The sequence below is a fragment of the Lutzomyia longipalpis genome, chromosome 1, assembly GCF_024334085.1.
Source record: "Lutzomyia longipalpis isolate SR_M1_2022 chromosome 1, ASM2433408v1".
Lineage (NCBI taxonomy): Eukaryota > Metazoa > Arthropoda > Insecta > Diptera > Psychodidae > Lutzomyia > Lutzomyia longipalpis.
Window position 1 is genome coordinate 1,864,092 of NC_074707.1, and position 25,181 is coordinate 1,889,272.

The 25,181-nt window shown below is 34.9% G+C and overlaps 2 protein-coding genes across 2 annotated transcripts; both read right to left on the reverse strand.

Annotated features, from left to right (window-relative positions):
* Positions 1–1,794: 1,794 nt before the first annotated feature.
* Positions 1,795–8,185, reverse strand: LOC129786511 (GILT-like protein 1). Its single transcript, XM_055821596.1, has 3 exons — positions 7,945–8,185; positions 3,663–3,797; positions 1,795–2,695 (listed from the first exon to the last, which is right to left on the reverse strand). The coding sequence occupies exons 1-3, from the start codon at positions 8,002–8,004 to the stop codon at positions 2,162–2,164; spliced, it is 729 nt and encodes a 242-aa protein (XP_055677571.1). The 5' UTR covers positions 8,005–8,185; the 3' UTR covers positions 1,795–2,161.
* A 2,748-nt stretch (positions 8,186–10,933) lies between these two features.
* Positions 10,934–11,492, reverse strand: LOC129786545 (dolichol-phosphate mannosyltransferase subunit 3). Its single transcript, XM_055821639.1, has 2 exons — positions 11,188–11,492; positions 10,934–11,117 (listed from the first exon to the last, which is right to left on the reverse strand). Exons 1-2 carry the CDS (start codon positions 11,335–11,337, stop codon positions 10,983–10,985), a joined length of 285 nt encoding a protein of 94 aa, XP_055677614.1. The 5' UTR covers positions 11,338–11,492; the 3' UTR covers positions 10,934–10,982.
* Positions 11,493–25,181: the final 13,689 nt, after the last annotated feature.

The following is a 25,181-nucleotide window of genomic DNA, read 5'->3' on the forward strand; positions in this document are numbered from 1 at the left end:
GATATATCAAACATTAAATTAGTCTCCGGGGGGTGGTGTTCCGTTCCCAGGAAAAAGCATTCGTAGGTGAATTTTGATACTTATTTTTGTGAATGAAATGAGTTTTGCGAAGTTTCTGGGATGCACTCTGCTGTGAGTCTGGATTTAATTGAAATTGTTTTTGCTTTAAATGTAGGGAGTTCAGAGACAAATATTCTCGAATATTCTTTCATGTGGGTTACCTTGCAGATTTCCCCGATATTGCAGAGGTCTTGTAGAAATGATGACGTACTGATTGTGAAAAACTAAACTCACCTAATGTTATTTCCCGCGCACGGGCAGGCAATAATAAACTCTGTGTGGGTTGGATTGAATTTTCCCATCCGTTTCGTTCGTCACCATTTTGGGGAATATTGCCGGTGCTTTTGTGCGTTCAAACGTGCGTGATTGCGCTGGGACCGAAGCAAAATACCGTCAATTGTGTCTATCATGCACATGATTAGCACATTGGGAGCCCCAGTGCACACGCACCCCCAAATGATTTCCTCCGGATGCGAATGTCCCAGGAGATGAAGAAACTTCATTTTGTTCCTCACCAAACATTACCAAATTATCAAACAACATAAAGGGGAATAAATGAGGGAATTTTGGCACTCTGATGGTACTTAAATCATCGCTTCGTCGTGCTACTGATTCAATTTTTCTTTCTTCTAAATTATTTGTTGTAAAACAAAGAAATTTTTAAATGAGAATTAACAATTTTCTTCTCACAATCCTTAGAATTTTATTGAAAATTTCCTTCAAGAATATGAGGGAAAAATTGCTTAAAAATTTAATAAATTGAATCTCAAAGTTTAGAGAAGGTAAAAAAAAGATCCCGATGGACTGCTTTTCCAGACAACATAAAAAAAATTACAGGTTAGCATCGCAATGTACATGAATAATTCACATATTATTTCTATCCTGAATTATCTCCTTAAATCCTTAGCTGTGTTAATGCATTAATTTCCTCTTTTTTTTCTCGTTCTTCTATGAACCTATTTTACAGCATTATCCATTCCAGGGTGTGAGGATGCAAATGTACTCCTGTTGTACAGCAATTGGATGGAAGTATATGCAAATATCCGGCCCGTGAGAAAAAAAAAAAAGGAAAATGTTCTAATCTCAAGTACGAAGGTGAAGCATCCATCCATCTTCCTTTCGTCATTCACAAATTAATGATAATATTTTCTTTAGACATTTTTTTTAATGCTTTCTACGAAAAATTATCCTTCAATAAGGGGCTGTAAGGTTGCGTCCTTTGAGATTAGGGGCACTTTTGGGGTGTAAAATTAATGTGGTTAAATTTATTTTCTATTCCTTCCCCGCACTTTGTGTCTATATATAGAAATATGCTAAGACGGCTAAAACAGATGGGATTCAAATAACAGAATTATCAGTCATTTGCAGAGGTACAGAAATTGATGAATTTGTTGTTTTAATTTCTTAAAAAAAGCATGAAAATAAAGAATTAGGTACATAAGTGGTTAAGGGACAAATATTTTAGCTTCAATTTCTTTTGAATTTTTGATTATTATTTTTATTAAAAATAGTTGTTTTAATTACCTTTTGGTACTTTTCTCCACATTCCATTAAATTCTTGATCTGACGTTGATGCTGATTTTCACAATGTTGTAGAACTTTCTCAAATAATTGAAGAATAATGGCCCAAAATGTGACCTTTTCTTATGACCTTTGCAGTCTCCATATACAATGACAAGAATCATTTTAATTCATAACAGCATAAAACATTAGAAAAGAAAATCTACTGAACACATATTTCTTCCATAATTTCTTTATTATATCTTCTATACTTTAATCTGGTAGTACACAACTTTGGAAGAATAATCCTAAAACAAAATCTATTTTTTTTTACACGAAAAAAAGAGAAAATGTTGGTAAATTGAGATTCTCGCGCGGACGGGAAATGACAGTGAGGGGGAAAAATTATTCTGGAGTTTTTCCTTAAAAAATTCTTTTTCTTTTATGCTGTACTTGTGAGTTGTGTTGTCTTTATATGCTCTTATCCACATCAACAGGATAAGAAAAGGTGGAATAATGGGTGAGAAGTACACTTTTCTGCTGTTTTCCATCTCAGATGGATGGAAGTTCTCTTGAGGCATGACCCGCAAGTGTGATGGATTTAGAAGAAGCGCGAAAGGATGAGAGCTCCAATGGTGACGAGGACCGCGGAGGATTTTTCAGCAGCAGCACCGGGAATGTTGGAGCACTCAATGGGTGTTGGTGTGGAGATCTTCTTGCACAGAGCAGCACCAAAGTTCGCAATAGCCAACCTCTGGGCATCAATGTCGTACTTCTGACGGAAGGTCACTGTGGGCACGGAGCTAAGTCCCGGTTGGAGCATATTTGTGAGATCACCGAAACGCTGGAGCACCTTGCTACCCTCCGTGGTGTTGGCGCATCGTTCAATGTTCTCCCAATTGGGGACACCAGTCTGACGGGCACACTTCTCACCCGGGTAGATTGAATCAGGGAAGTTGTTGCCCACTTTCATGAGGCAGTTGATGTATTCAAGAGTGAGGGATTCACGGGTATGCTCGTGCTGGTAGGAATTCACCTGAATGTGCTCAATGGCACATGCCTGGATCTTGTTGCCGTAGCACTCATTCGGTCCATGGTGGCATGTGAACTGCACATCTGCCCCAAGAGTTGTGTACTGAAAAATGTTTCAAAAAAATGTTATTTAAGTTTTCTCTAAACTAATTATTAATTCTAATAATTCTAATTAAATTTTATGATGACAATTTTTTACAATAAATTCTTTGAGTTTGAGATCTAAAGTAAAAACTGCAAAAGATTTTTTTTTGCATATACCAAGCGTCTCCATTGAAAATCGTTTGGAAGTATTTAGTTGGAGATGGAGACGCCTGGTTAAACATAACTTAACTACGCTAATTAGTTAGTACTTTATTCTTTATTAAAGTGATTTCTTATAGCTTCTAGAATAATCTTTCAACTGAGTTAATAAAGTCAAAAAAGTGCTTAAGAAGTGTTCACTATATAACAATCTTTCCAACAAGAGAGAAAGAATTGATCAGAGAAAAAAATTGTGGGACAAAAAACTCTATAAAAAACCTAAACCACTTTTATTCATTTCTTTATAAACATGATTTTTTCTTAAAAATCTTTTTCCTAATTTTTTATCTGACCTTATTAGCTCCGCTTTCTTTTTAGAAATGCTCAATACAAGAAAATTGTCAAAGGATATAAAAGAAAATGAATGAGACAACATATAGAATAGATATCAAAATATTTTCTCAGCTTTATCGCAAAAAAAAAGGAATTGTATTAAAATTAATTTTGTAACATAAACTTTCCTAAAGTTTTATATGAAATTGAATAATGCAGTTTTCTAAGAAATTAGAAAATTATTATTTTCGTTTTTCAGGAAATTAATCCCATAACTAATCATTTTAAAAATCATTTTTTCTTTTTTGTCTAATGAAGTTTTCTTGGAAATTATATAAATTCTATTTTTATCTCAAAGAATTTAGAAAGAAACCTTCGTCATGGCATTTAATAGCTCCACCGTAAAGGCAACAATGTGATTAATAATTCGAATTGAATCTCATGCTATTTTCTTTGTATTAAATGATTTTTTTTCTCTTTCAAATGATACTTACGTTGGATTTACCAAAAGGCACAAGCTTGAGATCCACAAACTTGCCAAGTGGTCCTTTCATGGCGGGATAGAGCTGCTGCGTAACGAAAGCCTGGCTATCGGGGCAGAGACTCTCGTAGTATACGAAGACAGGCACCTGTTTGAGAAAAAAAAATGCATGTCAGACTTATGGAAAAAAGGAGGATATAATTGAGTATTTGAGTGTCTCTTTGGGCGTGGCTGGTAAATGGTAGAGCCGACACGCGGGTCGAGAATGTGATACTCTGTGTAACTTTCTCTCTTATTTACACACATCTCCGGCAAGTGGCTTTTTTTTGTATAAAAGTTTAATTGATGCCCATACAGGCAGAACATGGTTATTTGGCGGTATGTATGAGAGACCCTCACATGGTGTATGGAAGAGTATTAGCGTGGTTCAAGTTCGCTGAACTCTTTAATAACACCAATACACCCAAAAGTCCCCCCCCCCCCCCAAAAGCCCAAAAACAGATCCAACCTGAACCAAAACTCCAATTTAATTCACCTTTTCTATAAAGTCCAAAAACATATTTACTGTATTTCCTCTTTTTCCATCCATTCCGAGTCACCTTTCAATAGAATTTCCATTACATCATATAATGAGATTTTTTTCTAGCACCTCCACCGGACAAAACCAGTGGACAAAATTGTGAAGAACTTTTGCAAAAGAAACATACCTATGCGGTAAATGTTTGCCCGCGGGAGATACATAATTTTAAAAATTTCTCCCAGACGTAGAAATTCCAATCCACGTCCCCATACAGTTTGGACTATTAACCATTAACAGATACTAATTGTTTCCTCATACAAGTGGCACAATATAATTGTTATTTATTTTGAAGAAATAGAGAGAAAAAAAAGCATCGATGGCGTAGACCCAGCAAAATGGAAGAATTAACATAAAGACGATAATTATGTTGATACACAGCAAAATACAGGAGGAGATTGAGGTCTGAATCATTTCATATTCTCCCTCCTCCCTGGCCCCTTTCTCCACCCACCCAGTGTACAATTTTCAGGAATTATTTTCTTTTTTTTTCTTAAAGAAGAAGGTATATAGAAATTTGAAATTTTTATGAAGAATGGGCGTGTTTCGTGGTGAAAATTCGACAATTTATCTCACAATAATTTCTTTGTTGCCAAACATATACAATGGAAGGTAAATTTTAAGTCAAAGCACATGAGAATGCTTACAGAAATATTTAAATATTCGTGTAATATTAGAAATATTATGGGGTATGTCATTGAGGAATTTTTACATAAACAAAATTAGATATTATTTTTGAAGTTCAATTATTTATTTACGAGGTAAATTGTCGCTTCGCTCCAATTTACCTCGCCCCGCTTCGCGGGGATTTGTTGCGCTTCGCGCAAATTTTAGAGAGAAAAAATTGTGATGGTTTATAAGTAGATTGAGGCCACTTATCAATCCCGGAGAAAAATTTGCAAAGAGAAGAAATCATTTTCATACAACACTTTAGGCGCCAAATTCAAAAATTTGCAAAAACTGCATGAAATCTCTATGGGGGCTTCCTGAAGGGAGCTTTGGGGGGAAAATGAATACGGCCATCTGAAACCGCCTGTTATAAGGAGCCTCTGTACCAAATTTCATCGCGATCGGACAAACGGTGTGGATTTGTATAGAAAAGTCGGAACGACGATTACCAACAAACAGGCCTTTCTTTATTATATAGATGGGAAGCTCTCATCGAAGGAAAAAGAAAAAATTTGCAAAGAGAAGAAATCAATTTCATACAACACTTTAGGCGCCAAATTCAAAAATTTGCAGAAACTGCATGAAATCTCTATGGGGGCTACCTGAAGGGGGGCTTTGGGGGGAAAATGAATACGGCCATCTGAAACCGCCTGTTATAAGGAGCCTCTGTACCAAATTTCATCGCGATCGGACAAACGGTGTGGATTTGTATAGAAAAGTCGGAACGACGATTACCAACAAACAGGCCTTTCTTTATTATATAGATTTACGTTTTCGAAGCTTGTTTAGGCATTAAATCTTCTTTTTTTTAAAATTAATTTTAAAGTGTTTTGAGTTGAGAATAAAATATATTGAATTTGAGGTTATGTTTCTTGCAAAATGGCAAAATAAAGCATAATTTTCATAATTCTTAATGATTAAAAATTTGTTAAACGAATAGAAATTGTTTTCTACTTACGTCCAAAAGTTTACATCATTTAATTTTACATATGTTTCTAATATAATTTTTATCTTTACACGACGTAAAGTGACGTAAGCTTGAACGAAAATTTAATATCATTCCACCTCAAAACCTAAAAAGTTGTTTTTTTTTACCTCAAAAAATAAAGGAAAGTTTCTGCAATAAAGTTTACATACTCCCTAGTTAAATTAGGGAAAAAAACTAGTTTTAATCTAAAGTAAAGTAATTAAGTAAAGAACGTTAACTAGGAAAACAATGCAATTTTTCTTACTCGAAATCAGTTTTTATATATTTTCAAATCAAAATTAAAATTATTTCATTAGATTTTCTTTTATTGTGTAAAAGTCCAAGCTTTTTTGTGCTTTGTAAAGACTAATTTACAAAAGGTATTTACTCCAATAAAATGACAGACCCCTTTGTGATTGTATCTCACCTATCACAATGATCAGCACCATAAAATGTGCAAAAAGCGAAAAAATGTTAAACAAAACGAATGTTTTGAGCAGAACATTAATTTTTTACCCAAACAAAAATTCAACAAACGTTTTTGAAATTAAAAAATAAATATTTTTGAAATGATAAACCTTTTGCATAGAATGGTCATTAAATTATAATCAGTGATTTGCGACAATCGCTGAATTACATTTTTATTATGTAACATTTTTTTTAACATGAATAGTTACAAATTGCATAAAAAAATGCACATTATACGCATAGAATATCATGATTTAGCATTGAGGAATGCAATGAGCTTTACATGAAACTTCCGTAAAAAAAATTGCAGAGGCTTCATTTTTGTTATTTTCCCATCAAAAAAAAAAGCTTCTCGTGATTGCTCCATAAAGGGGCCATATAGGGGGTCCCAAATGGGTCACAAAAGTCAATCCCTGTGGCTTTTCATGTAAACAAATAAGGGGGTAACATATCAGTTAATGCTTTATGGCATTTCGGTGGCATCGATCAAACGAACATTCATGCTCACGGCGGAAAAATGGGACTTTTGCTATTGAATTAAGGGCAAAAGAAGCATTATTGCTGAATTACTATATTTAAGGGATGATTTGTATATTTTTCCATTGTCATGGGACTTTTTTTTTCGAAACGCACAAAATCCACTGATGTGAATTAAATTAGTGGAATACTACTGAAATATTGTTTGAAGATACTTCTCTAACAGACCTTCAAATGGACAAAAAAAATCTGACATAATTCAATACGAATTTTTTACTAGAAATTTTTCCAAGAAATATTACATAGCATCTTTAAAATGTTAGGAAAATTAAAAGGCGATGAATCATGAATTTGAAGAAATACTCGGTGAGTTATCATTGATATTCTATAAATGGCTCATGATTCTCGAATAAATCATTCTGTTTGGTAATGTGAAAGGAAAATGGCTTTGTGAATGTCGCGATTGATTTCTGCAAAAAGCAATAAGCATCGATACTTCAATATGTATTGAAATCTCCCCTCATACGACGCCGTGCCTTGGGAAATATTTAGATAAATTTAGCACATAGAGAAGAATTCTTATTTAAATTAATATTCACGATTCTATCCAATAAAAGTCGCGGAACAAGTTTCTTGTCCCTCGTGATGTTGATGAGAGAAATAAAAAAAAATAAGTGTTTGCCGAAGATTCGTTAGAAGAATAAGAACAAGTTTTGAAATCTTGGCGGTTTAATGATGCGGCTCAAGAGATGCTCATCCACAAAAAAATCCCATCTCGCGGTTCTTTTTCCTTCACACAGCACCTTTTTATGTGCCCACAAACCAACCTCTCAGTGAGCAATAGATTGACTACACCGAGCAATTTACTCATTCATTGCTATGCGCTTTTGGTAGAGAAGAAAATAATTCCCAAAGTGTGTCATGATGAAGATATGTTACGTAACACGTACGCCATATACAGATATATAATCCATTAAATTACATTGCAGCGTTGCAAAAAGTTGCATTTACAACGAAATCCAATTGCTTCTTTGCCATGAAATTCAGTGTCACATTTCGCGAGCATTTGAACTTTTTTCTTTCACCTAAAGAAATATGTTAGGGTAATGTCCAATCCCAAATAGCGCCACTTCTTACCTTTGCTTGGGCACTGCACATGGCAAAAAGGCCAAATAATCCCAAAAGCTTCAGCATCATCTTGGGCGTCTTCTCTCTTTAGACAATTTGTACAAAACACAAAACTTTATAATGCTGCCTTCTGTGGATGTCACGCTCGCACTGTGAGATGCTCAATCGATGGAGAACCGCCAGAAACTGACTAAATAAATTGTTCGTTGATCGCTTGTGTGGAGAGTTGGTTTTGATGAAAACTCGTTCTGGTTCTTAGGCAACGATTTTTTTTCTATTAATGTGTACGTGTGTACAGCATAAGACTTTGAAAGTTTCGCGAATAGTTGGTTGAATTTTTCGTGTAAACTTTTCCTTACAGCCGTAAAATCCCAGTACAGGCATGATTGCAGTACAAAATTTTAGTTATTTCTTGCAAATTAAAATTGCCACTAGATGTCTCCACAGCGTGTAAAAGCCTTCTGGTGAGAAAATAAATTTAACGAATTTTTCTCTTACCAGATATCTTGGGAAGAAACATTTCCAGAAACTAAAAGACTATTTGCAGTGCATAAGTATCGTGATTTGAAAATTACCTACCTGTATAATGTCTTTATTGCGTCTTAAGATCCCCTAGTGAGAAAAGAAGTTTAACGGATTTTTTTTAATATTGAAAAGAGGAAAAATTCATTTTTCATAAAAATTGCATTAAAAATATCAAGAAATTTTCTCTTTGCTTTGGAAAGAAACATTTACTCTAAATTAAAAAATTATTTTATTTCAAATTGTCTCTAGATGTCTCCTCGTGCTTGTAATAGCCCTCTCGTGAGAAAATTAATTTAACGGATATTTTAAAAATTGTAAATGAGCGTGAAAATTCTATGAAAATTATTTCCTTTTTCTGAAGCTTTTTAAAGAAAATATCAAGAGAATTTTCTTTTGATTTGTTTTGAAAAACAAACTCACATAATGTGAGATCGAGCAAAAGATTAAGAAAAATAAAAGAATTTTTTTATGCACAAAATTTCCATTTAAGTTTTGAAAGCGAAAATTTCAGAAAGTTTCCAAGATGGAAAGCACACACTGAGAAGATGCCTCCCTTCCTTGTCAACAATTTAACTCGTTTTTCCATGAGTGTGTTGAAAAATCTAGGAGGGGACCGAAAGTGCGGCATACAGTTGAACCCCAACGTAATGCTGATGGAATTTTCAAAAGTACCCAACAGCGGCCAGCAACACACCCAGAAGGTATCTGGCAAAAATCTCAGCTGAGCTTCTACTGTATGGCGTGTGAAGTAGTACTCACACGACTCATACAAGAAGAAGTTACTACGCGGGGTAGACACATTCATCACACACTTTGCACGCCACCTTCCCTGCTCTTTCTCTTCGCAATGCTGCTGTGCTGAGAGACTCTCTGCCAAAGCCATGTGAGGAGGGAAACGTTCAATGGGCTTTTTAGGCATACTACCTACCTACATATAGAGCTCTCACACTATACATAGTACTGACATGGGAAACAAGGTGGGTCCATCGAAGCGAAAATCCATTGTCTTTTATCTAAGAAAACAGCGTATTTTCCTGTCCCCTCGCGCGTTCTTCAGTGGCAAAAGTTGATTGTCTAATCGCTACTTTTCCGTGCTTAAGAATTTATATATGAGAGCGAGAGAATCAATAAAAAGAGGCCGGTCTATGGGTTTGCAATTAACTCCAGTGCTATATGTAATTAAATGGAAACGCCTCGTTGTAGGGTCAATAAATGTAAATTTGTAATCCCTTTCCCGAAGAATCTCACTCTTTTGCACCCACAAAGAAAAATTCTAAAGGTGATAAAAGAATCTCTTTTCACCAAATAAATCGCGCCAATTGTTATCCCTCAATGTGTGATGACTAATCGCTCTGCTCAAGATCATATCGTGCCGAGTAGTTAACCAAATAATACAAAATGAGATCATTCAATTATTCCCTCTGTGAAGAATATATGTCGAAGTGTGAATTTTTTTCTGGAATCTGCAAGGTGTTTGGCTTTTCCACACAATATTGACTCTTTCCAGAAATTGCGCCTTATTTTTTCTCGACACTTGTGTTGGGCTTTTGAATGCTTATTTTGTGATTCTACGACCATGTTAAATGTTTGAAAGCCAACGCCCTGAACTTTTCTTCATCCGTAGCACTTACACGGCATAAATCATTTTACTTACATGTTCCACTTTTTTTCTTGTCCAAATTCTTCTTTTGCTAATTTTGGAAATTTTTTAAATAATTATTTGTAATAGAAACATTTAATAAAGAGATTAAAATTTATCTGGTTTGTATTTTAACCACGTTTTATCACTTATTGATTACCAAACAATTGAAAGCTCTTATTCTTTTAAAAATATTTTTTGTTAGAAAGAGCATTAAAAAAGAAATATTATCAATTTCTTTATAATAATTAACAAAATATATGTCTTTGAAAGGAAATTGTTCTTGGCTGTTTTAGCTATGATTTTTTACTAAATAGTTAACGTTAAACGGAACAAAATAGTGAAATTAGACTGGAAATTTTCATTTCATCATTAAGTACATATTTTCTAATCCATGAATTTTATTTGAAAGTATTTTTTGTAAATGTTTTTCATTGTAGATTTTCTGTGCCAGCATATGTAATTTTTATAGGTTTTCGAAGATTAAGGATTTCAAACCTCCCTGCAATATTTCTAATTCAAATTGGATAGGTAAATGGAAAAAGATCTAATAGAGATGATTATTTTATTTTTAGCTGAGTCAGAATGATTTTTTGAATAGAGTAAGTAATAGAGTAAATCATTTGAAAGAATTATCTTAACTTATATTTTTTATCATTTGTCCTAGCAAGGAATTTTTTTTTAATTTTCGGGTGCATCCATCATATTTAAAGGTGTTTACCCGTTTTACTTAGCGAACCCAAATTTTATTATCAAAACAATACATATCACTTAAAATGTTTAGTGCAGAAAACTTGGCAACAATGCAGCTAAACTTCAAAAAAAAATTCCAAATTAAATTTTTAATAAAATATATTTAATTTTATGAAATAATTTCTAGTTTTTAGTCCCGGAATTTAAATCCTTTTGCAGTTAAATCCTTCCGGGCGTCTGCAATGTCCTTCTGAAGTTCCTCAGATGCTTCATTGCAGTCCCGGATTGTGAAGGTACGATACAAAACCACATTTATTGAATGAATCTACAAAGAAAATCATTAAAAAAATATAATTAGAAATAAGACAGATTAATTTTTATTCCAGGACACTCACCCCAAAGAGGGCAATGAGAACAATTGGGAGGATTTTAACTTCGTACTGAAAATTCCGGAGACTCTCAATTTCAACCATGCCGGTGACAAGTGGAATGTAAATGGCCAGAAAGGCAAAGATACCGGCTAACCACTGCATTAACTTTGTCATTTTGCTTTTATGATGCAATTAACATTTAATATTAAGCACTAACTCCTTCAATCTACGTGGACATAATCGCAAAAAATTATTGTTTATCAACTTGTGGCTTTTTTCACTTTTTATTTATCAAGGAAACATGCTTCACGTGAAACGTGTCATTACTACCATTACAGAAAGCGTGTAGGTACACAATGGATTGTTTGAATGTTTGAATGCTTCAGTGTTGTTCAGCAATCATGAAACATGAACATTTTCATCGTTTTTTCCATTTAAAATTCATTCAAATATCTAACGAATTCTACCTATGCAGCATATGCTCGTTATGGCTGTGCAGCATATGCTTCTTTGTACTCAGGAAAATTCTTGGCAGATTCTAAAGAGCATTTATTTTGATATCTGTAAGAGTATTCGTCCTGACCGGCTTGTTCGATCCTTATTATTTTCTCTAATTTATTAAATCCTTTTTTTACTTCAAGCTTAATTTCAAAATTTTTCTTTGAGTGTTTTTTTTTCAACTCTAATAATTTAAGTGTAAGAAAATGAAGAAAATCATTATTCCAGGACTCTGTTCTTTAACAAAAATATATCTTTAGGATCTTCTGTATCTTCAATTCTCTCAAAGGTGACCCATCCAACCCGATTTTCCCCTAAAAACTTAACATCTCTCCTTGTAATTATTAAAAATCTATAATTAAATTATTTCCCTTTTAACGAATCACAAAGAAAAGAAAAGGCAAAATGTGCGCATGTCGCTAAAGTATGCCACCAAGTTTGGGTCTTCTCCGCACAATTTGTGTCTGTGGCAAAGATCGCGCGGTAATGAAAATAAACCGTCTGCGGTTCCAGAGACCTAAAATGCCCATTGAATTATTCTCTATTAAATGAAACATGGGAAGTACATCAATCAATTGTGACGGAAGATCGTCGTATTTTTCATCTTTTGCTCGCACGATCTCATACTGATCTTCCTTAATTTCATAAAATTGATTACTTTTTTTTTGTAAAACAACTTTTAAGATTTTTTTCTCTGGTCAAGAGAGAGAGAGAGAAATTGTCTTTATTCCCGCGAGTGGTACATAGAGGCTAATTGATCTCTTTAATTCACATTAGGTGAATTATTTAGATGCAATTTGTGTGATGATTTGCATATCGACGATCACGGAGTTGTGCGCTCGCAAACAGCCAAGGCATTTCCAATGAAGCCAATCTTGTTTTATTTGTTTGGAAATAGACTCATTTCAATACTCGATTCACTACACCGAACAGTTACTATTATTTATAAGACAAGACATAAATTTTAGTGTGGCTTCTTTTAGTTTTTTTTTTATTTGAGCCAACTGATCTCTATATGTTGAGATTAGAAAAAAAATGTGTACGTATAAAATATAATTTTCACTCATTATAAATATTAATATTAATATCTACTAAATTGCATGCCCCATATTTGAGTGTCTATGTCGTCTATAGCTCGCATAGCTCGTTTATAAATATAAATTTTTGCAGTGGGGCGAGTTTTCAGTGATGAGACGTATTATTATGCAAAGGTAGTCAATGAGAAAGTTGTGTGTTTGTTTTGTTGAAGATGAAAATAGAGTTAAAAAGGAAATTGACCATTTGCACGTTTTTTTGCAAAATAGTAAAAAAAAAAGACAAAATCATGAAATGAGAATATTGAAGATGTTGCTGCTGAATCTTCAAGGCCAGGAATTAGTTTGACGAAAAAAAAAATATTCCAAGAGTTTTTTAAAAGAATTTAAATAACGTAAATTTCTTTTTAACATAAATTAAGTGTTAATAATAATCAATTATTGGGAAAACGCTAGAATGACCATGATTAAGATCTTTGCATACGTTTGCATAATTCTTTATGAGACATTTTGAGATATTTTACACAAAAATTCAATCTCTTCCTCAATTTATTTAAAAATAATGCAAATTTCGGTAATTTCTCTGCAAAACACATCGCAAACCAATCACCCAAATAGGAAGATCCTCTTCGGCATACCTTCGCGGCCTATGTGGTAAAGAGAAGAATTTAAAGAGTCCACCAGGTAATTTAGCCGGGGCTACCCAGTGGCACAGAGAGAACTGTAAATTCATCATTTTGCATATAATTTGACACAATCATTATTTGGCATATGTGCGAGTGCTTGGGGGCCCCAAAGCAAGAAGAAAATTCCGCCAGCAATCAGCAAATGCCATGTCCCACTTTTCAACACCTTTTTTTTCTTCATTCATCGCGTCTTCCTTCGATCGGATTCCCCCCTTCAATATAACTTCACTGATTAATTCTTTTCTTCTCCATCATCGTGCCAAATTGCCCAGAATTGCTATGGGATTAATTATCCCGCGTGCCACACAGTAAGAAGTTGGATTTCACTCAAAAATTCGATAGAGCTCTCAATACATCGTCTTTAATGATTATTGATGGCATCTTCCGCCGCTTCTCTACTAACAATATTCAATATTCTACGAGAGAATTAATTTATCGGGACGAATCTTGCGATTACCGATATTGCAGCTGAATTTATTGCTCATAGCAAATCGTATCATGCCACACTATTATAGAGATTCTCTTCCAGTAGTCTAGAAAATGAACCAAAGGCAATTTAGAGATCGTTTCATGGAATATTTTACAGTGCTTAAAATTAAGAAGGTGCAATCTATCTATCTAAATAGAAGGTATTTTAATTCTTTGGGATACTTAAAGCCGATATTTAGGACTTTATTTTTGGGTCTCTTTTCTTAAGTATGTTCTATATTTTGAAATAAGTTCAGAGATAATTTATGAGAATTGTTTATAGGACACTTAATGGCCTGAAGAGGATACCATCTGGATCGAAACGTTAGCGAAATCGGATTTTTTTCTTGTCTTTTATTTTCTCAATATGCTGACGTTTCAATTCATTTGAGATCTTCTTCAGAATTCGAATATTAATTTAAAGATTTGAAGATTAATTAATTACTGAAGGGTTTGTTGAAACAATTCAAAGACTTTGGGCTCAAAGATTTTTCTCAATTTTCTTGCCATGTGCAAAATTTCCCTTTAAAGATAGCATTAATCGGTTTTAAAAGGCCTAACAAATAATTTTGAATCGTTGACCTTTTGCAAATTAAATCACCGAACCCAGGTTTTCCCTAAAGGAAAATTTAATAGAGAAGAAAACTAATAAATGCACCTGTTTTCATGAAAACCCAATACAAAATTCTCTATGCTATAAATTAAACATGAAAGTTATGTAGGTTGAGTCTGCAAAACAATGGACAGATGCTGAAAGCCTGACTTTACATTTTATCAAGAATGATTTGTTAACTTCCAAAAGATATGAAAGAGTTGTTCCACCATATTTTTTAATGCAAGAAAATTCACCCAAAAATTATTCATTTTCACACACATTTTCGTGGTAAAGTCCACATGGAGTCCGAGGAAAGTGGAGCTGTAACACAGCAACAGAGTAAATCATGTGAAGTGCAAAAGACACACAACAATTACTTTCTCCAAGAATGCAAGAAAAAAAAACATACTTCTTTCCTCTCGCTACGATTGTACATAAGAAAATTAAAATGGATTAATGGGGTAATCCGATGGCAATATGATACATTAATTATAAATATAAATGCTTTACATATAGGTATATTGTACATTGTGTAAAAATTATACAAAGTGAGGAGCATAAAAAGCATTCACTACCTACCTCAATATACACAATGGCGATGTTGTATAGGTGGGTATGGAGTAGCAATTAAAGCCGCTGCACATTATGTTATCGCTCCATCAATTTCTTATGCCACATTCCCAGCATATAGACGAAAATTCCTTCACCAAGCCAGCTCATTCAGCCATCTCACAAAAGTGTCATCACTTTGAGAGCATAATTGGTTATTGTACCGGCATGATTATGTGAGATTTCTGAGTGGCAGAGACACCCAGAATAAAAATTCATCTGATGCGATTTAATTAATCTCCTGTGGTGGCTTTCTGTGAAAAATTCCCCCATTCCATGCAAACCCATTAGAGATGAGCATATTTTGAGGGAATCACACATTTTGCACAAAATGTCTCTCTCAACGTATATAGCGTTTGTATTGTCTCTAGGTCAATGAGACACACGCCTCAACATGACGACCTTTATCTCTCGCTCCATGCATTGTTCTCGCAAACTTTCAAGGCGAAACATCTGCAAGCTTTTACACCGTATCTCACTCAACTTCCCATCCTTGAACTTGGCGCCCATTGAGGGGAATTAGTGGTGAGAAAGGTCAATGATTATTTGCCTTTTCCATGCATTTTATTCTCTCAACATATTTCCTCAAACATGTGGTGGCTCTCATGAGTTTTGCACAATGCTCAGGATTTTCTTAAAGTACTTGTAGCAAAAAAAATCATCTCCTTTCATTATTTGCACACTCAACAGGATAATGTAGCCAATATGTTGACAAGAGCATGTGTGTGATCACCATGGAGTGAAAGATGGCATAAAAATTGCTCTTTCAGCCAAAAAAAAAAAAGTTCGTAAAATGTGTTTTAACAGCTTCCAAGAGTTGTTAAAATGTCGAATAGCGTGAGGAATTGATTAAGTTGATTTTTATTGATACTGAAAACTCAATCAATATGCCTGGCTGCTTCTTCCCCTCTCTCAAATTGTCATACACCTCGGTGTGCTTTTATTCATCCATTGGAGAGATCTCAATTTGGTGTTGGTGTGGAAAAGTGGATAAAAAGTGTACATTTTTTGTGAATTAAAGAAGTTTTCGCATTGTGCTTGATTGATGGGACCCGTGCAATAAATAAAAAAAATTACTAAATTGTTTGATAAAATTTTCTTATGTGAGGAAAAATCGTCGGAAAAGCGGTTGAGAAAAGGGGCAAGAAAAACGCAACTTTTCTGCATTCAGCGACCTGAATTTATCTATTCGAAACGTCGCTGAATGCAGAAAAAGTTGCGTTTTTCTTGCCCCCTTTCCCGACCACTTTTCTGATGATTTCCCTTTACATAAGAAAATTTTATCAAACTTGTTAAATCTTATCTGCACAAATTTTCTTATAAAGTCAATCATAACGCGTCCAGTTATTAGAGTTGGTATACCACAACGCGGATGGGTCAGTCTATGCGTTGTAATTTAATTTGTGAGTAGTATTAGTAGGCAAAGGTGATTTTTTTTATGAAATTCATCAATTCGAAAGACAAAAATTGTTATATCTCAAGTTCTATTGCACATACAGAAATTTCTTGACTATTTCTGGAAAGGTATTGAAATAAGCTATAATCTGACATATATTTCGATACATTTCAAGGTCACCTCCAGAACACAAAATGGCGGATTTTTGTTCAACAAAAACAGTTTTTTGCACTTTTCGTCCTAAAGGAATGGTTCTAGAGGTTTCTGATGTTCTAGAAAGTTGTAGAGTTTTGCAAAACCTTTAATTTGATACTAAGATGAGCAAAATCGGTCAAGCGGTTCAAGAGATATGGCTCTTAGAACTTTTCAAATTCAAGAATTTTTCAAATGGCTATATCTTCTAAACGGCGACATAGATTTTCTTCATTTTCGGACTGGTAAAAGATATTGAGTCAGGCTACAACATATCAAAATTTAAAGGAAATCTATAACAGATGTTGGGAGATATAGCCCCTTAAAGTTAGGTAATTTTTGTTTTTGATTTTAGCGCCTCTTGCGGATGTTTTTGGAACTTGGAATGTTCTAGACATTTGTAGGGCTTCTTGAAACCTTTCATTTGATACAAAGATGGTCAAAATCGGTCAAGCCGTTCTCAAGTTATATCGAAAAAACACTTTTTGCTTTAGACCGCCATATTTGCTAAACGGCTTGACCGATTTCCAAGTATGAGTTATCGACGAAAACGTCTCACTCAGCACTACAACATACTAAAATTTCAGACCTCTAACTGTAAGGGAAGTGGTTGACGGTATTTCAAAATGGCGGACGGCGGCCATTTTGAATTTTGAAAATGTGAAAAAATGAAATTTTACACCCACATTTCTATAGAAAACTTCAAACGCGAAGTCTCTATCTATTACCGTTCTCGAGATATAAGGCAAAGTTTGGACCACCGGCAGGCCGGCCGGCAGGCCGGCCGGAAGGCCGGCAGGCCGGCCGGATCAAAAATTTTCCACCACCATTTTCGTAATGTGGGATGTCTAAAACGTGCTCATACCAAGTTTGAGCCCGATCTGAGGTGGTCGGTTTTTCCGACGATTACAATACTTGGTATGCCACGATTGTGGTATACCAACTAATATGAGTTCTGGGGATAGGGGGGAAAATATTCTTCAGGAAATTTATTATTGGCTTAAGGAAGACAGAAGTTTGAGCCCTCGAAACGCCATAAGGTGGGGAAATCATCTAAACGGATGGAACCCGTAATAAAATAAATTAAATGAAACGCCATAAGAAATTATTCCGCGAAAATGTAATAAATGTCTTTCCCATGATTAACCCTTGGGAATTTTGCTGGCCACCGTGGCCAATTCGATGTATTTAAATCGTCAGAGAATAAAATCTATATTTTACATTTCGTAATAAAATTTTTCACATCTGTATTTAAGGAATTTCAATTACTGTTCAATTTGTCGAAGAAAACTCGGAAAAAACATTATCTTTGGGAAAGAAAATTAAGGTCAACGTTTTAGGGTTAGAGCCATCGATCCTCCAAGGGTTAATAATCTTTCATTTTGAACGTATTGAACACTTTACAACTTGTTGAGAAATATCACATTCAAAACCTTTTTCTTAGACTTTGTCTAACTTAAGGCTCCAACAGATGGACGAGAAATTCCTCGTGCGGTGCGGCGCGGCGAGGTTTTCGTGGCCCATCGTCGCTTCGGATTGGCCGAAAAACGTTCTCGCACGGTGCGGTGAGAGTGTGTGAGCCATCTCTCGCTTCTGATTGGCCGAAAACCTCGCCGCACCGCACCGCACGAGGAATTTCTCGTCCATCTGTTGGAGCCTTTAATTAGCTGTAATCTTTTCTACTGAAGAGCATAATTATTTTGGGTAATTTTTTTTTTAAAGATTTTCTAAAAAAAATAAAATTTTCAGTTGGAGAATTGTAAGAAGAATCTCTTAATTCACGATTGACAGGGAATTTTTTTTTAAAGATTTTCTCGTTTTTTCCTTTCCTTTGACGTCTTTGACGCCTCTTTGGAGGGGTAAAAAAAAGTTTTTGAAAAAGCTCGTTAAAACCATGACGAGACTTAATTTTAAAAATCCTCAAATACTTCTTTTGTATAAATCGTCCAATCAATTTCAGTATTGCTCGACAGAGCTCTGCGAGCTACGGGTGGTGATAAAAGTGTCGATAGTGTTTGGATATGCCACAATAAAGCAGCATTAAAGAAAATCGTCAACATTGTGGATTGACGATTGAAACGTGAAATGACCTTGGGAGAAAGTTGCCACAAGAAGTTAATTTTTGCCTCTCCACACATGATATTATTGCGCACCATTGCCACTGTCATTTTAATGCCAAAGCTACATCGGGGGAAAATAATGTGGTGTGCAATAAGCGAAGAAATTGGTGTTTAATCCACCATTTTCCCCCTCTGTGATTTTCTATGTTGCTTGCAAAAAAAATTGGTGGCACGGCGTCTTCGGCAGCCATGGGCAACCACCAAAAATATATAATATGAGACTATGCCTATGGAAATTCGGTGATATCTTCTCTCTCCGGGCAAGAGCATGAACCACATGAATAATGAAGAAGTTGAAAAAAAAAAACACTTCCAGCATTCAAAAAGCATTACCACTCTTTCGCGGTCGATTGCGATGCGAATCAGACAATGACGGAATATTTGACACATTTCCCAAATAGTTGGAAGAGGTGTTGTACACACAGCGAAATAAAATAAAAAGAGATGTAGGAAGACAGCCCGAAAAAGGCTGTACAAAAACATTAACAAAAAGAGAAACATGGTCAGTATGGTCAGGTCAGGCAGCATATAAATGATGAAAAAAATTCACTCGCAAATGGAGGCAATGCTATATCTCATATTTTTAACACTTAATGATATTAACCTTTTGGCTCCAGTGCATTTTCACCAATCTCATTTTTTTCTTACCTTTTCTCACACCAACCCAGGCCCCTTGCTCTAAGAATTCTCCTTTGGCCACAGCGAGGTCTCGGTCAAAGTGAATTTGCAAGTTTTCATGTGCGCAGAAAGATCGCGCGGCGGAAAGGCGAAGAAGTAAATCTCACATTTAACACAGCCAACATCGCAAGGCACAACACTCTTGTGGGTATATGCCAAAGAGAGCCTCTAAACAAGACAAACATGAGCCAAACACCAACCGGAAGTAGGTCAATCAGAACCGGATCTTGGAGGTATATCTCTGTGAAGCCTTACGCACTGCAAGGCGACATGCAGACATCAATTTCGAGATTATTTTATGCTGTGTGTATACAGAAATCGAGTCTCATGGATCTCACCATTCGCGCCAAATGTAATTCTTGCATTTCTGGACACGAAGAGAGAAATAAAATTAATCAGTAAATTGACTGGTGGGACGAAAATGTAATTTCTTCAAGCATCACCTTGTGGGAAAAAATGTATTTTATGCTTTAATTTGTATGGAAATGAGGGAATTTTTAAAAATAATGTTTAAGTCTTGTTTAAAAAAAATCTCTCAATATTTTCTAAAGGGAAGCTTGAGAGAAGATTTTGAATGAAATGATTCCCAGGATTGCCAGAATTGTATCTTCAATTTGAGAAGTTTATACGGATTCACAGGACAATTTGAGAGCAATTCCACTAAAGGGATTAAATCAGAAATGACCGAGAAAATTTAAGGAAAAACAGGTTCGTCGCCACATTAATTGAAATCTTTTGTACAATTTGCATGCAAATTTCCTCAAATCAATTGACTTAATTCTTTCTTTGGGTACTTTTTCCTATAAATCTGTCCAAGAGTGACCCATCAAATTCTCCACGGATAATTCTACACCCCTTTTCTGCTTTTTCTCATCCACAAGAAAATAAGTAGGTAAGGAAAAAATTACCACATTGACTGCAGTTCAGGGGAAATATTTTTTCCTCCTCCTTTTGCCCTTGGAGTAAAGATTTTCAAGATTTTCTTAGAGAAGATAATTTTTTGTCTCATTCACGCCTTTACGGATTTTTTTTTGCAGGTCTGGAGGGAGGAATTGTGGCAATAAAATTAAACAACCCCTGCTGCTATCCAAGAAATTCATCCCTCCGCATGAAGATGTTGCGGCTAAAAAGGGGCAGAAAAAAGGTTCCTTCGGCATGTACCACCGGGTGCATTGAAAATTGATGGAACTGAAAATATTTACAGCAAATATTTGGGGCAATTTTGACAAAGTGTGACTGTTCCACTTAAATTTATTTATCTTCTTGTGAGACGGAAAAAAACCGCATGTAGAAGAAAATGTGAGAAATACCGTGGAGTCTCTTCAATTGGATGCAGATGAGACGAATATGTCGCTCTGTGGTTTGTCACCGTTCGTTTGTTGCTAATTCGGGTTCTTGCGAAAAATTATGGGGTTCGTTTTTCCCTTCTACCCCGCTGCCCTGCCTTAGCCTATACATACCCTTAAATGGAAATACTTTGCAGCAAGTCCAACCCAATGGGGCATTGCAAAATAAAACGATAAAATTGACCGCTCTTTTGCAAAAGAAGGCCATAACAATGTGAGGTACCTGTGCCCTTCTGCGAGACATCTTCCCCGGGGAGGGTAGCTGGATTTTTGTTTTTCAAACGTGTAGGTACCTACCTCAATGCTGAAATTCGTTAAGGTGCAAAAGGAACCCCCTCCGCGGGATGTTGTGAAACAAGTGGCAAATACAGTAGATCAAACAAGCAATTCCTGCTGGCTCTGGAGAATTGCGTCAGACACGGAGGATTCTTGCGCAATATATTTTACTTTTGTTTCGACACCTCCCCATCACGGCTCCTGGAAGAATTCCGACAGGTTGTTTTTGTGCAAAACATCTCCACTTGATGCACCTTTTGGTGGCCCTCTGGATGGCCTCATTGGTTACGCTTGTCCATATTTCTGTGCTGTGTATTCATCGTATTTTACAGCTAAAAGTCCGTCTCAAGAAATCCAATATTCTTGCACGTCTCACCCATATTTTTCCATCCATACACACAACTCATCGCCACTGCGAAATGAAGTGAAACACCGCCGAAGAAGTGTGCTGAAGGGAAAAAAAAACAAGAATATTGGTTTTTGATGGTAAAATCGATTGTTTCAATAATGTTTATTGCAATTTTTTTCGTAATTGGATTTTTTCTGTAATTAAATAACAATTAAAATAATTAGACCGTGCAACTGAACGCAAGGCACCAAATATTTACAATTGTGTATGGGATTACAAATGTATAACATTCATAAATTTATATGTTCAATCAACTCTCAACAATTGCACTCCAATCACATATTTTTGTAAAGTATGTCCACACCGAAAAAAAAAGACCAAACTCACACGGAGGAGAATTTATGGTCAAAAATTTTTCGACGATGGAAATGATGTTTGTGTGCCAGACAAGAGATCGCTCATTTTTTCATTCACTTCGTTCATACATTGCAGCCGCTATGTCTTATTCTTCTTTTTTGGCGCTTGTTTTGGGCAAGAGATCACGCAGAGAGATACCTATATGGAATATATATTTGTTACATATTCGTTCACATTAATTAAAGATTACTATCGAACAACCCAAATTTTACTTAACACAATGCTCGTCACAATGTTTAGTTGGACAGCAATGATTTTGTATACAAAAGGTTCCCCTGATATCAGAAGAATTGGGTAACTTTCACCTGATTAGTTCTTTTAATATAGTATGTATGCATCAATACCGTCAAATGGGGTTATTTTATGCAATTAAGCTTTAATTATTTGATTGAATTACTTTTAAAAGCTCTTGTAAGCAACGGAAGGTGATAAAATAATTATTCATGCGCTGTAAACTTGGAAATAAAAATAGCAACGATATTTTTTGATTTGTTAAGACACTTCTATTTAAATATTTTGAAGTTTAATTGTATAATTCTTATGCAATGGAGAAGTCATTCAATTACCTAAATAAAGGTACTCTCCACGTGAAAACAGTTTAAGCTTTTAAAAACTACAAGGAAAAATCTTAAAAGGAGAATTCCTATTGTGTGAGAATATCAAACATTAGAATCAACGTTAAAAGTTAAAAATAAAATATGAAATGTTAGAAAATGCTAACCAAAAGAATAGAATAATAAATCTTTCGAACCACTAAAGGAATCTTAATAAACCTTGATTGTCCTTTAGATAAAACAAAATTGCGAATCAATATTTCGTTCTAAGACCTTTTGAGATTAGACTAAAAAATGAAAATTTTCGGAATTATTTAACGTTTTTTAATGAAGTTTTTCATCTCTACCCCGTCTTACGGTAATTTTGTAAGTGTGGCATAATTCTCAAACAATATGACAAAAATCTCAAGTTATCATATTCTAATAATTTTATTACGATGATCAGTCAAAAAGTCAAAGAATTTGAAGGATTATAAAATTTTCTTCCATCTCTTTCAAACTCCTAAGAATATGCAGGTGAGAATCATTAGAAAAAAATTGTTTAAAAAAATTTCAGTCTTCAAGTTTAAGGCGTTTGAGGGTATAAATAATAATTTCTTTCACATTTCCACTAACGGTTTATTGTACCTGGAAGTAATGTGTGACAATGCGGACATTCGTCACTCTTCCTCCACAAATTTGTGGGTTTGCTTCTATATATCCTGAATAGAAGCAAAAAGCCCAACATATGAACCACAAGCAATCGACTGCAAATGACTTGTTGCAATTCCGATACAAAATGCGTCCCTCTGTAATTTGCCTCAAGGTTAATTGCCATTACCTACCTATGTTCTTGTGAATTTTTATTGAAGATCCGCTGTGACCAAATATGCTACCTACCTACCTCGGGAGTACTGTTATATTTTAATAGTTTCCCTGGAAAACTAATTGCCAAATGACCATTTTTGAATGTTTGTTCCGAATGTGCGGAATTTTTATCCATCATACCATCCAAATTTCTATCAATTGATCTTTCTCTTGTATGTTTTCGCATTGTCGCATTGTTATGGGGTTTTGCGGGCAATGTTGATGTGATTTGCTACATTTCATTGAATTGCCACAAGCGTGAATGGCTACAGTATCGCAATGATAAAGACCGCGAGGAGAGAGTGGTGGAAGAGAGATTGAAACAGTTGCCTTTTGTACCCGCGACTTGACGACGGTATTTTTACTTGTGATCATTGAGCACATATCACGCTCTGTTCACCCGCAAAAGACAACCAAATCCAAATCTCGTATTCCCCAAAGAGATCATCTCACCAACACCGCGCGTCCAACCACCAAAGTGAACCGGATTTCTCAGGCGCACATCACCAAACCATCGTGCAAAAGGCACAATAAACTGACCAAAAAGTCTGCCCGAAAATACTCATTGAGGTACCTTACCTACATATAGTATAAATGCGATACATACAGTACCTCCTTCGCGTATATGCCCCTAATCTGTACCACTGATTCCGTTAATTGCACACAAACATTGCTGCTCTTCGGCGGTACACCCAATTCTTTTTACCTTCGCACAAAACCAAAAATCAACTACCGAATTTGTGGATTGCCATTGCTATATAGCGGATTTGCCGTGAGCAGCGGAACATCAACGAGACATTGGATGGAATTTTTCTGGTCCACGGAAGATATGCGGATTCTCAGTACGGTTTCTTTAAAGACCCACCAAAAATCACGACGGCCAAGGAAGTTCATGAGGAGGAAAAAAAAATGAGTTTACCGTGATTCAGTTGAAGCGAATTTTATTGCATAACACCAATTTATTGCAAAAATTCCCGAAAGAAATGCGTCCACGCCATCATGGGGTTTTCGGTATTTTCCATCTTAACGCAGATTCATTTTCTTCATGATCTGCGTATTTTTCTTCCAAGAAATTCGTAATTTATTAGTCATCCTTCCGAAGAAATTACCAATTTTAGCGCAATTCAACACATTCACTTTGTGAACATATTTTTTTTATGTTGCAATACCTTTAACTCATTAACTCATACTTGACAACAAAGGATAATGTAAAAATTGCATGAATAAGTCGTTGATTATTTTTAATAAGAAATCAAAATATATTAAATTAATTAAGGCTTGTTTTTGTAAACAATTTTGAGTTTTGAAGATTTCTCAAGCGGATGGTGATTTCTTAATTAATTGGTTGTGCACATGCGGTAGATCACGTATAGCATATCTTAGTGATTTTAATGTGTATAGGTATGTGATTTTTGTGAAAAGTATTGGACAACAAATTCCCTTTTCAACACATTTTTTTATAGAGCAAGTTTGTCCTAACTTCCAGGATGCTTTTTACTAAATTACTTTATTACGATTAAATACAGTGGTGCCTCTATAGAACGACATTAAACAATTTTCTCTTTGAGTTAATTTTGGGACTTTTCCGAAACGATGGAAATGGGAATATTTATCCATCGTATTTCCAAATCATAATTTTTAAGGACTTTTTCAGCAAATGTTTAGGTACGTTTATTTTAAACAAAAATTAGATTTAATTCAATTTAATTTAAATTTCTAGAAGAAATGTAAATAAAGAAATCAAACTTGTGATAAACTTTATAGGGAAGAAGGGCTAACAAGATCAGAAAATGTTTTAAAAAAAAAGCTCAAAATATATATTTTTTTAAGAAAATTTCATTACATATAAGCTTATTAATTAATCTCGGTTTTCCTACTTTATTTTAAGTCAACTTTGGTCAAAATAGTTAAAATTAACATATTTATGAGTCAAAATTATGATAGATTTGATGGA

What these genes read in the sequence shown, in the direction of transcription:
- LOC129786511 (XM_055821596.1), bottom strand. Translation starts at nt 8,004, where the DNA reads ATGATGCTGAAGCTTTTGGGATTATTTGGCCTTTTTGCCATGTGCAGT. An exon ending in TGTGCAGTGCCCAAGCAAAG is followed by an intron (nt 3,798 to 7,944) that starts GTAAGAAGTGGC and finishes TTTCTCAAACAG; the next exon opens with GTGCCTGTCTTCGTATACTA. An exon ending in TGCCTTTTGGTAAATCCAAC is followed by an intron (nt 2,696 to 3,662) that starts GTAAGTATCATT and finishes AACATTTTTCAG; the next exon opens with TACACAACTCTTGGGGCAGA.
- LOC129786545 (XM_055821639.1), bottom strand. Translation starts at nt 11,337, where the DNA reads ATGACAAAGTTAATGCAGTGGTTAGCCGGTATCTTTGCCTTTCTGGCC. An exon ending in TTCTCATTGCCCTCTTTGGG is followed by an intron (nt 11,118 to 11,187) that starts GTGAGTGTCCTG and finishes TTTTCTTTGTAG; the next exon opens with ATTCATTCAATAAATGTGGT.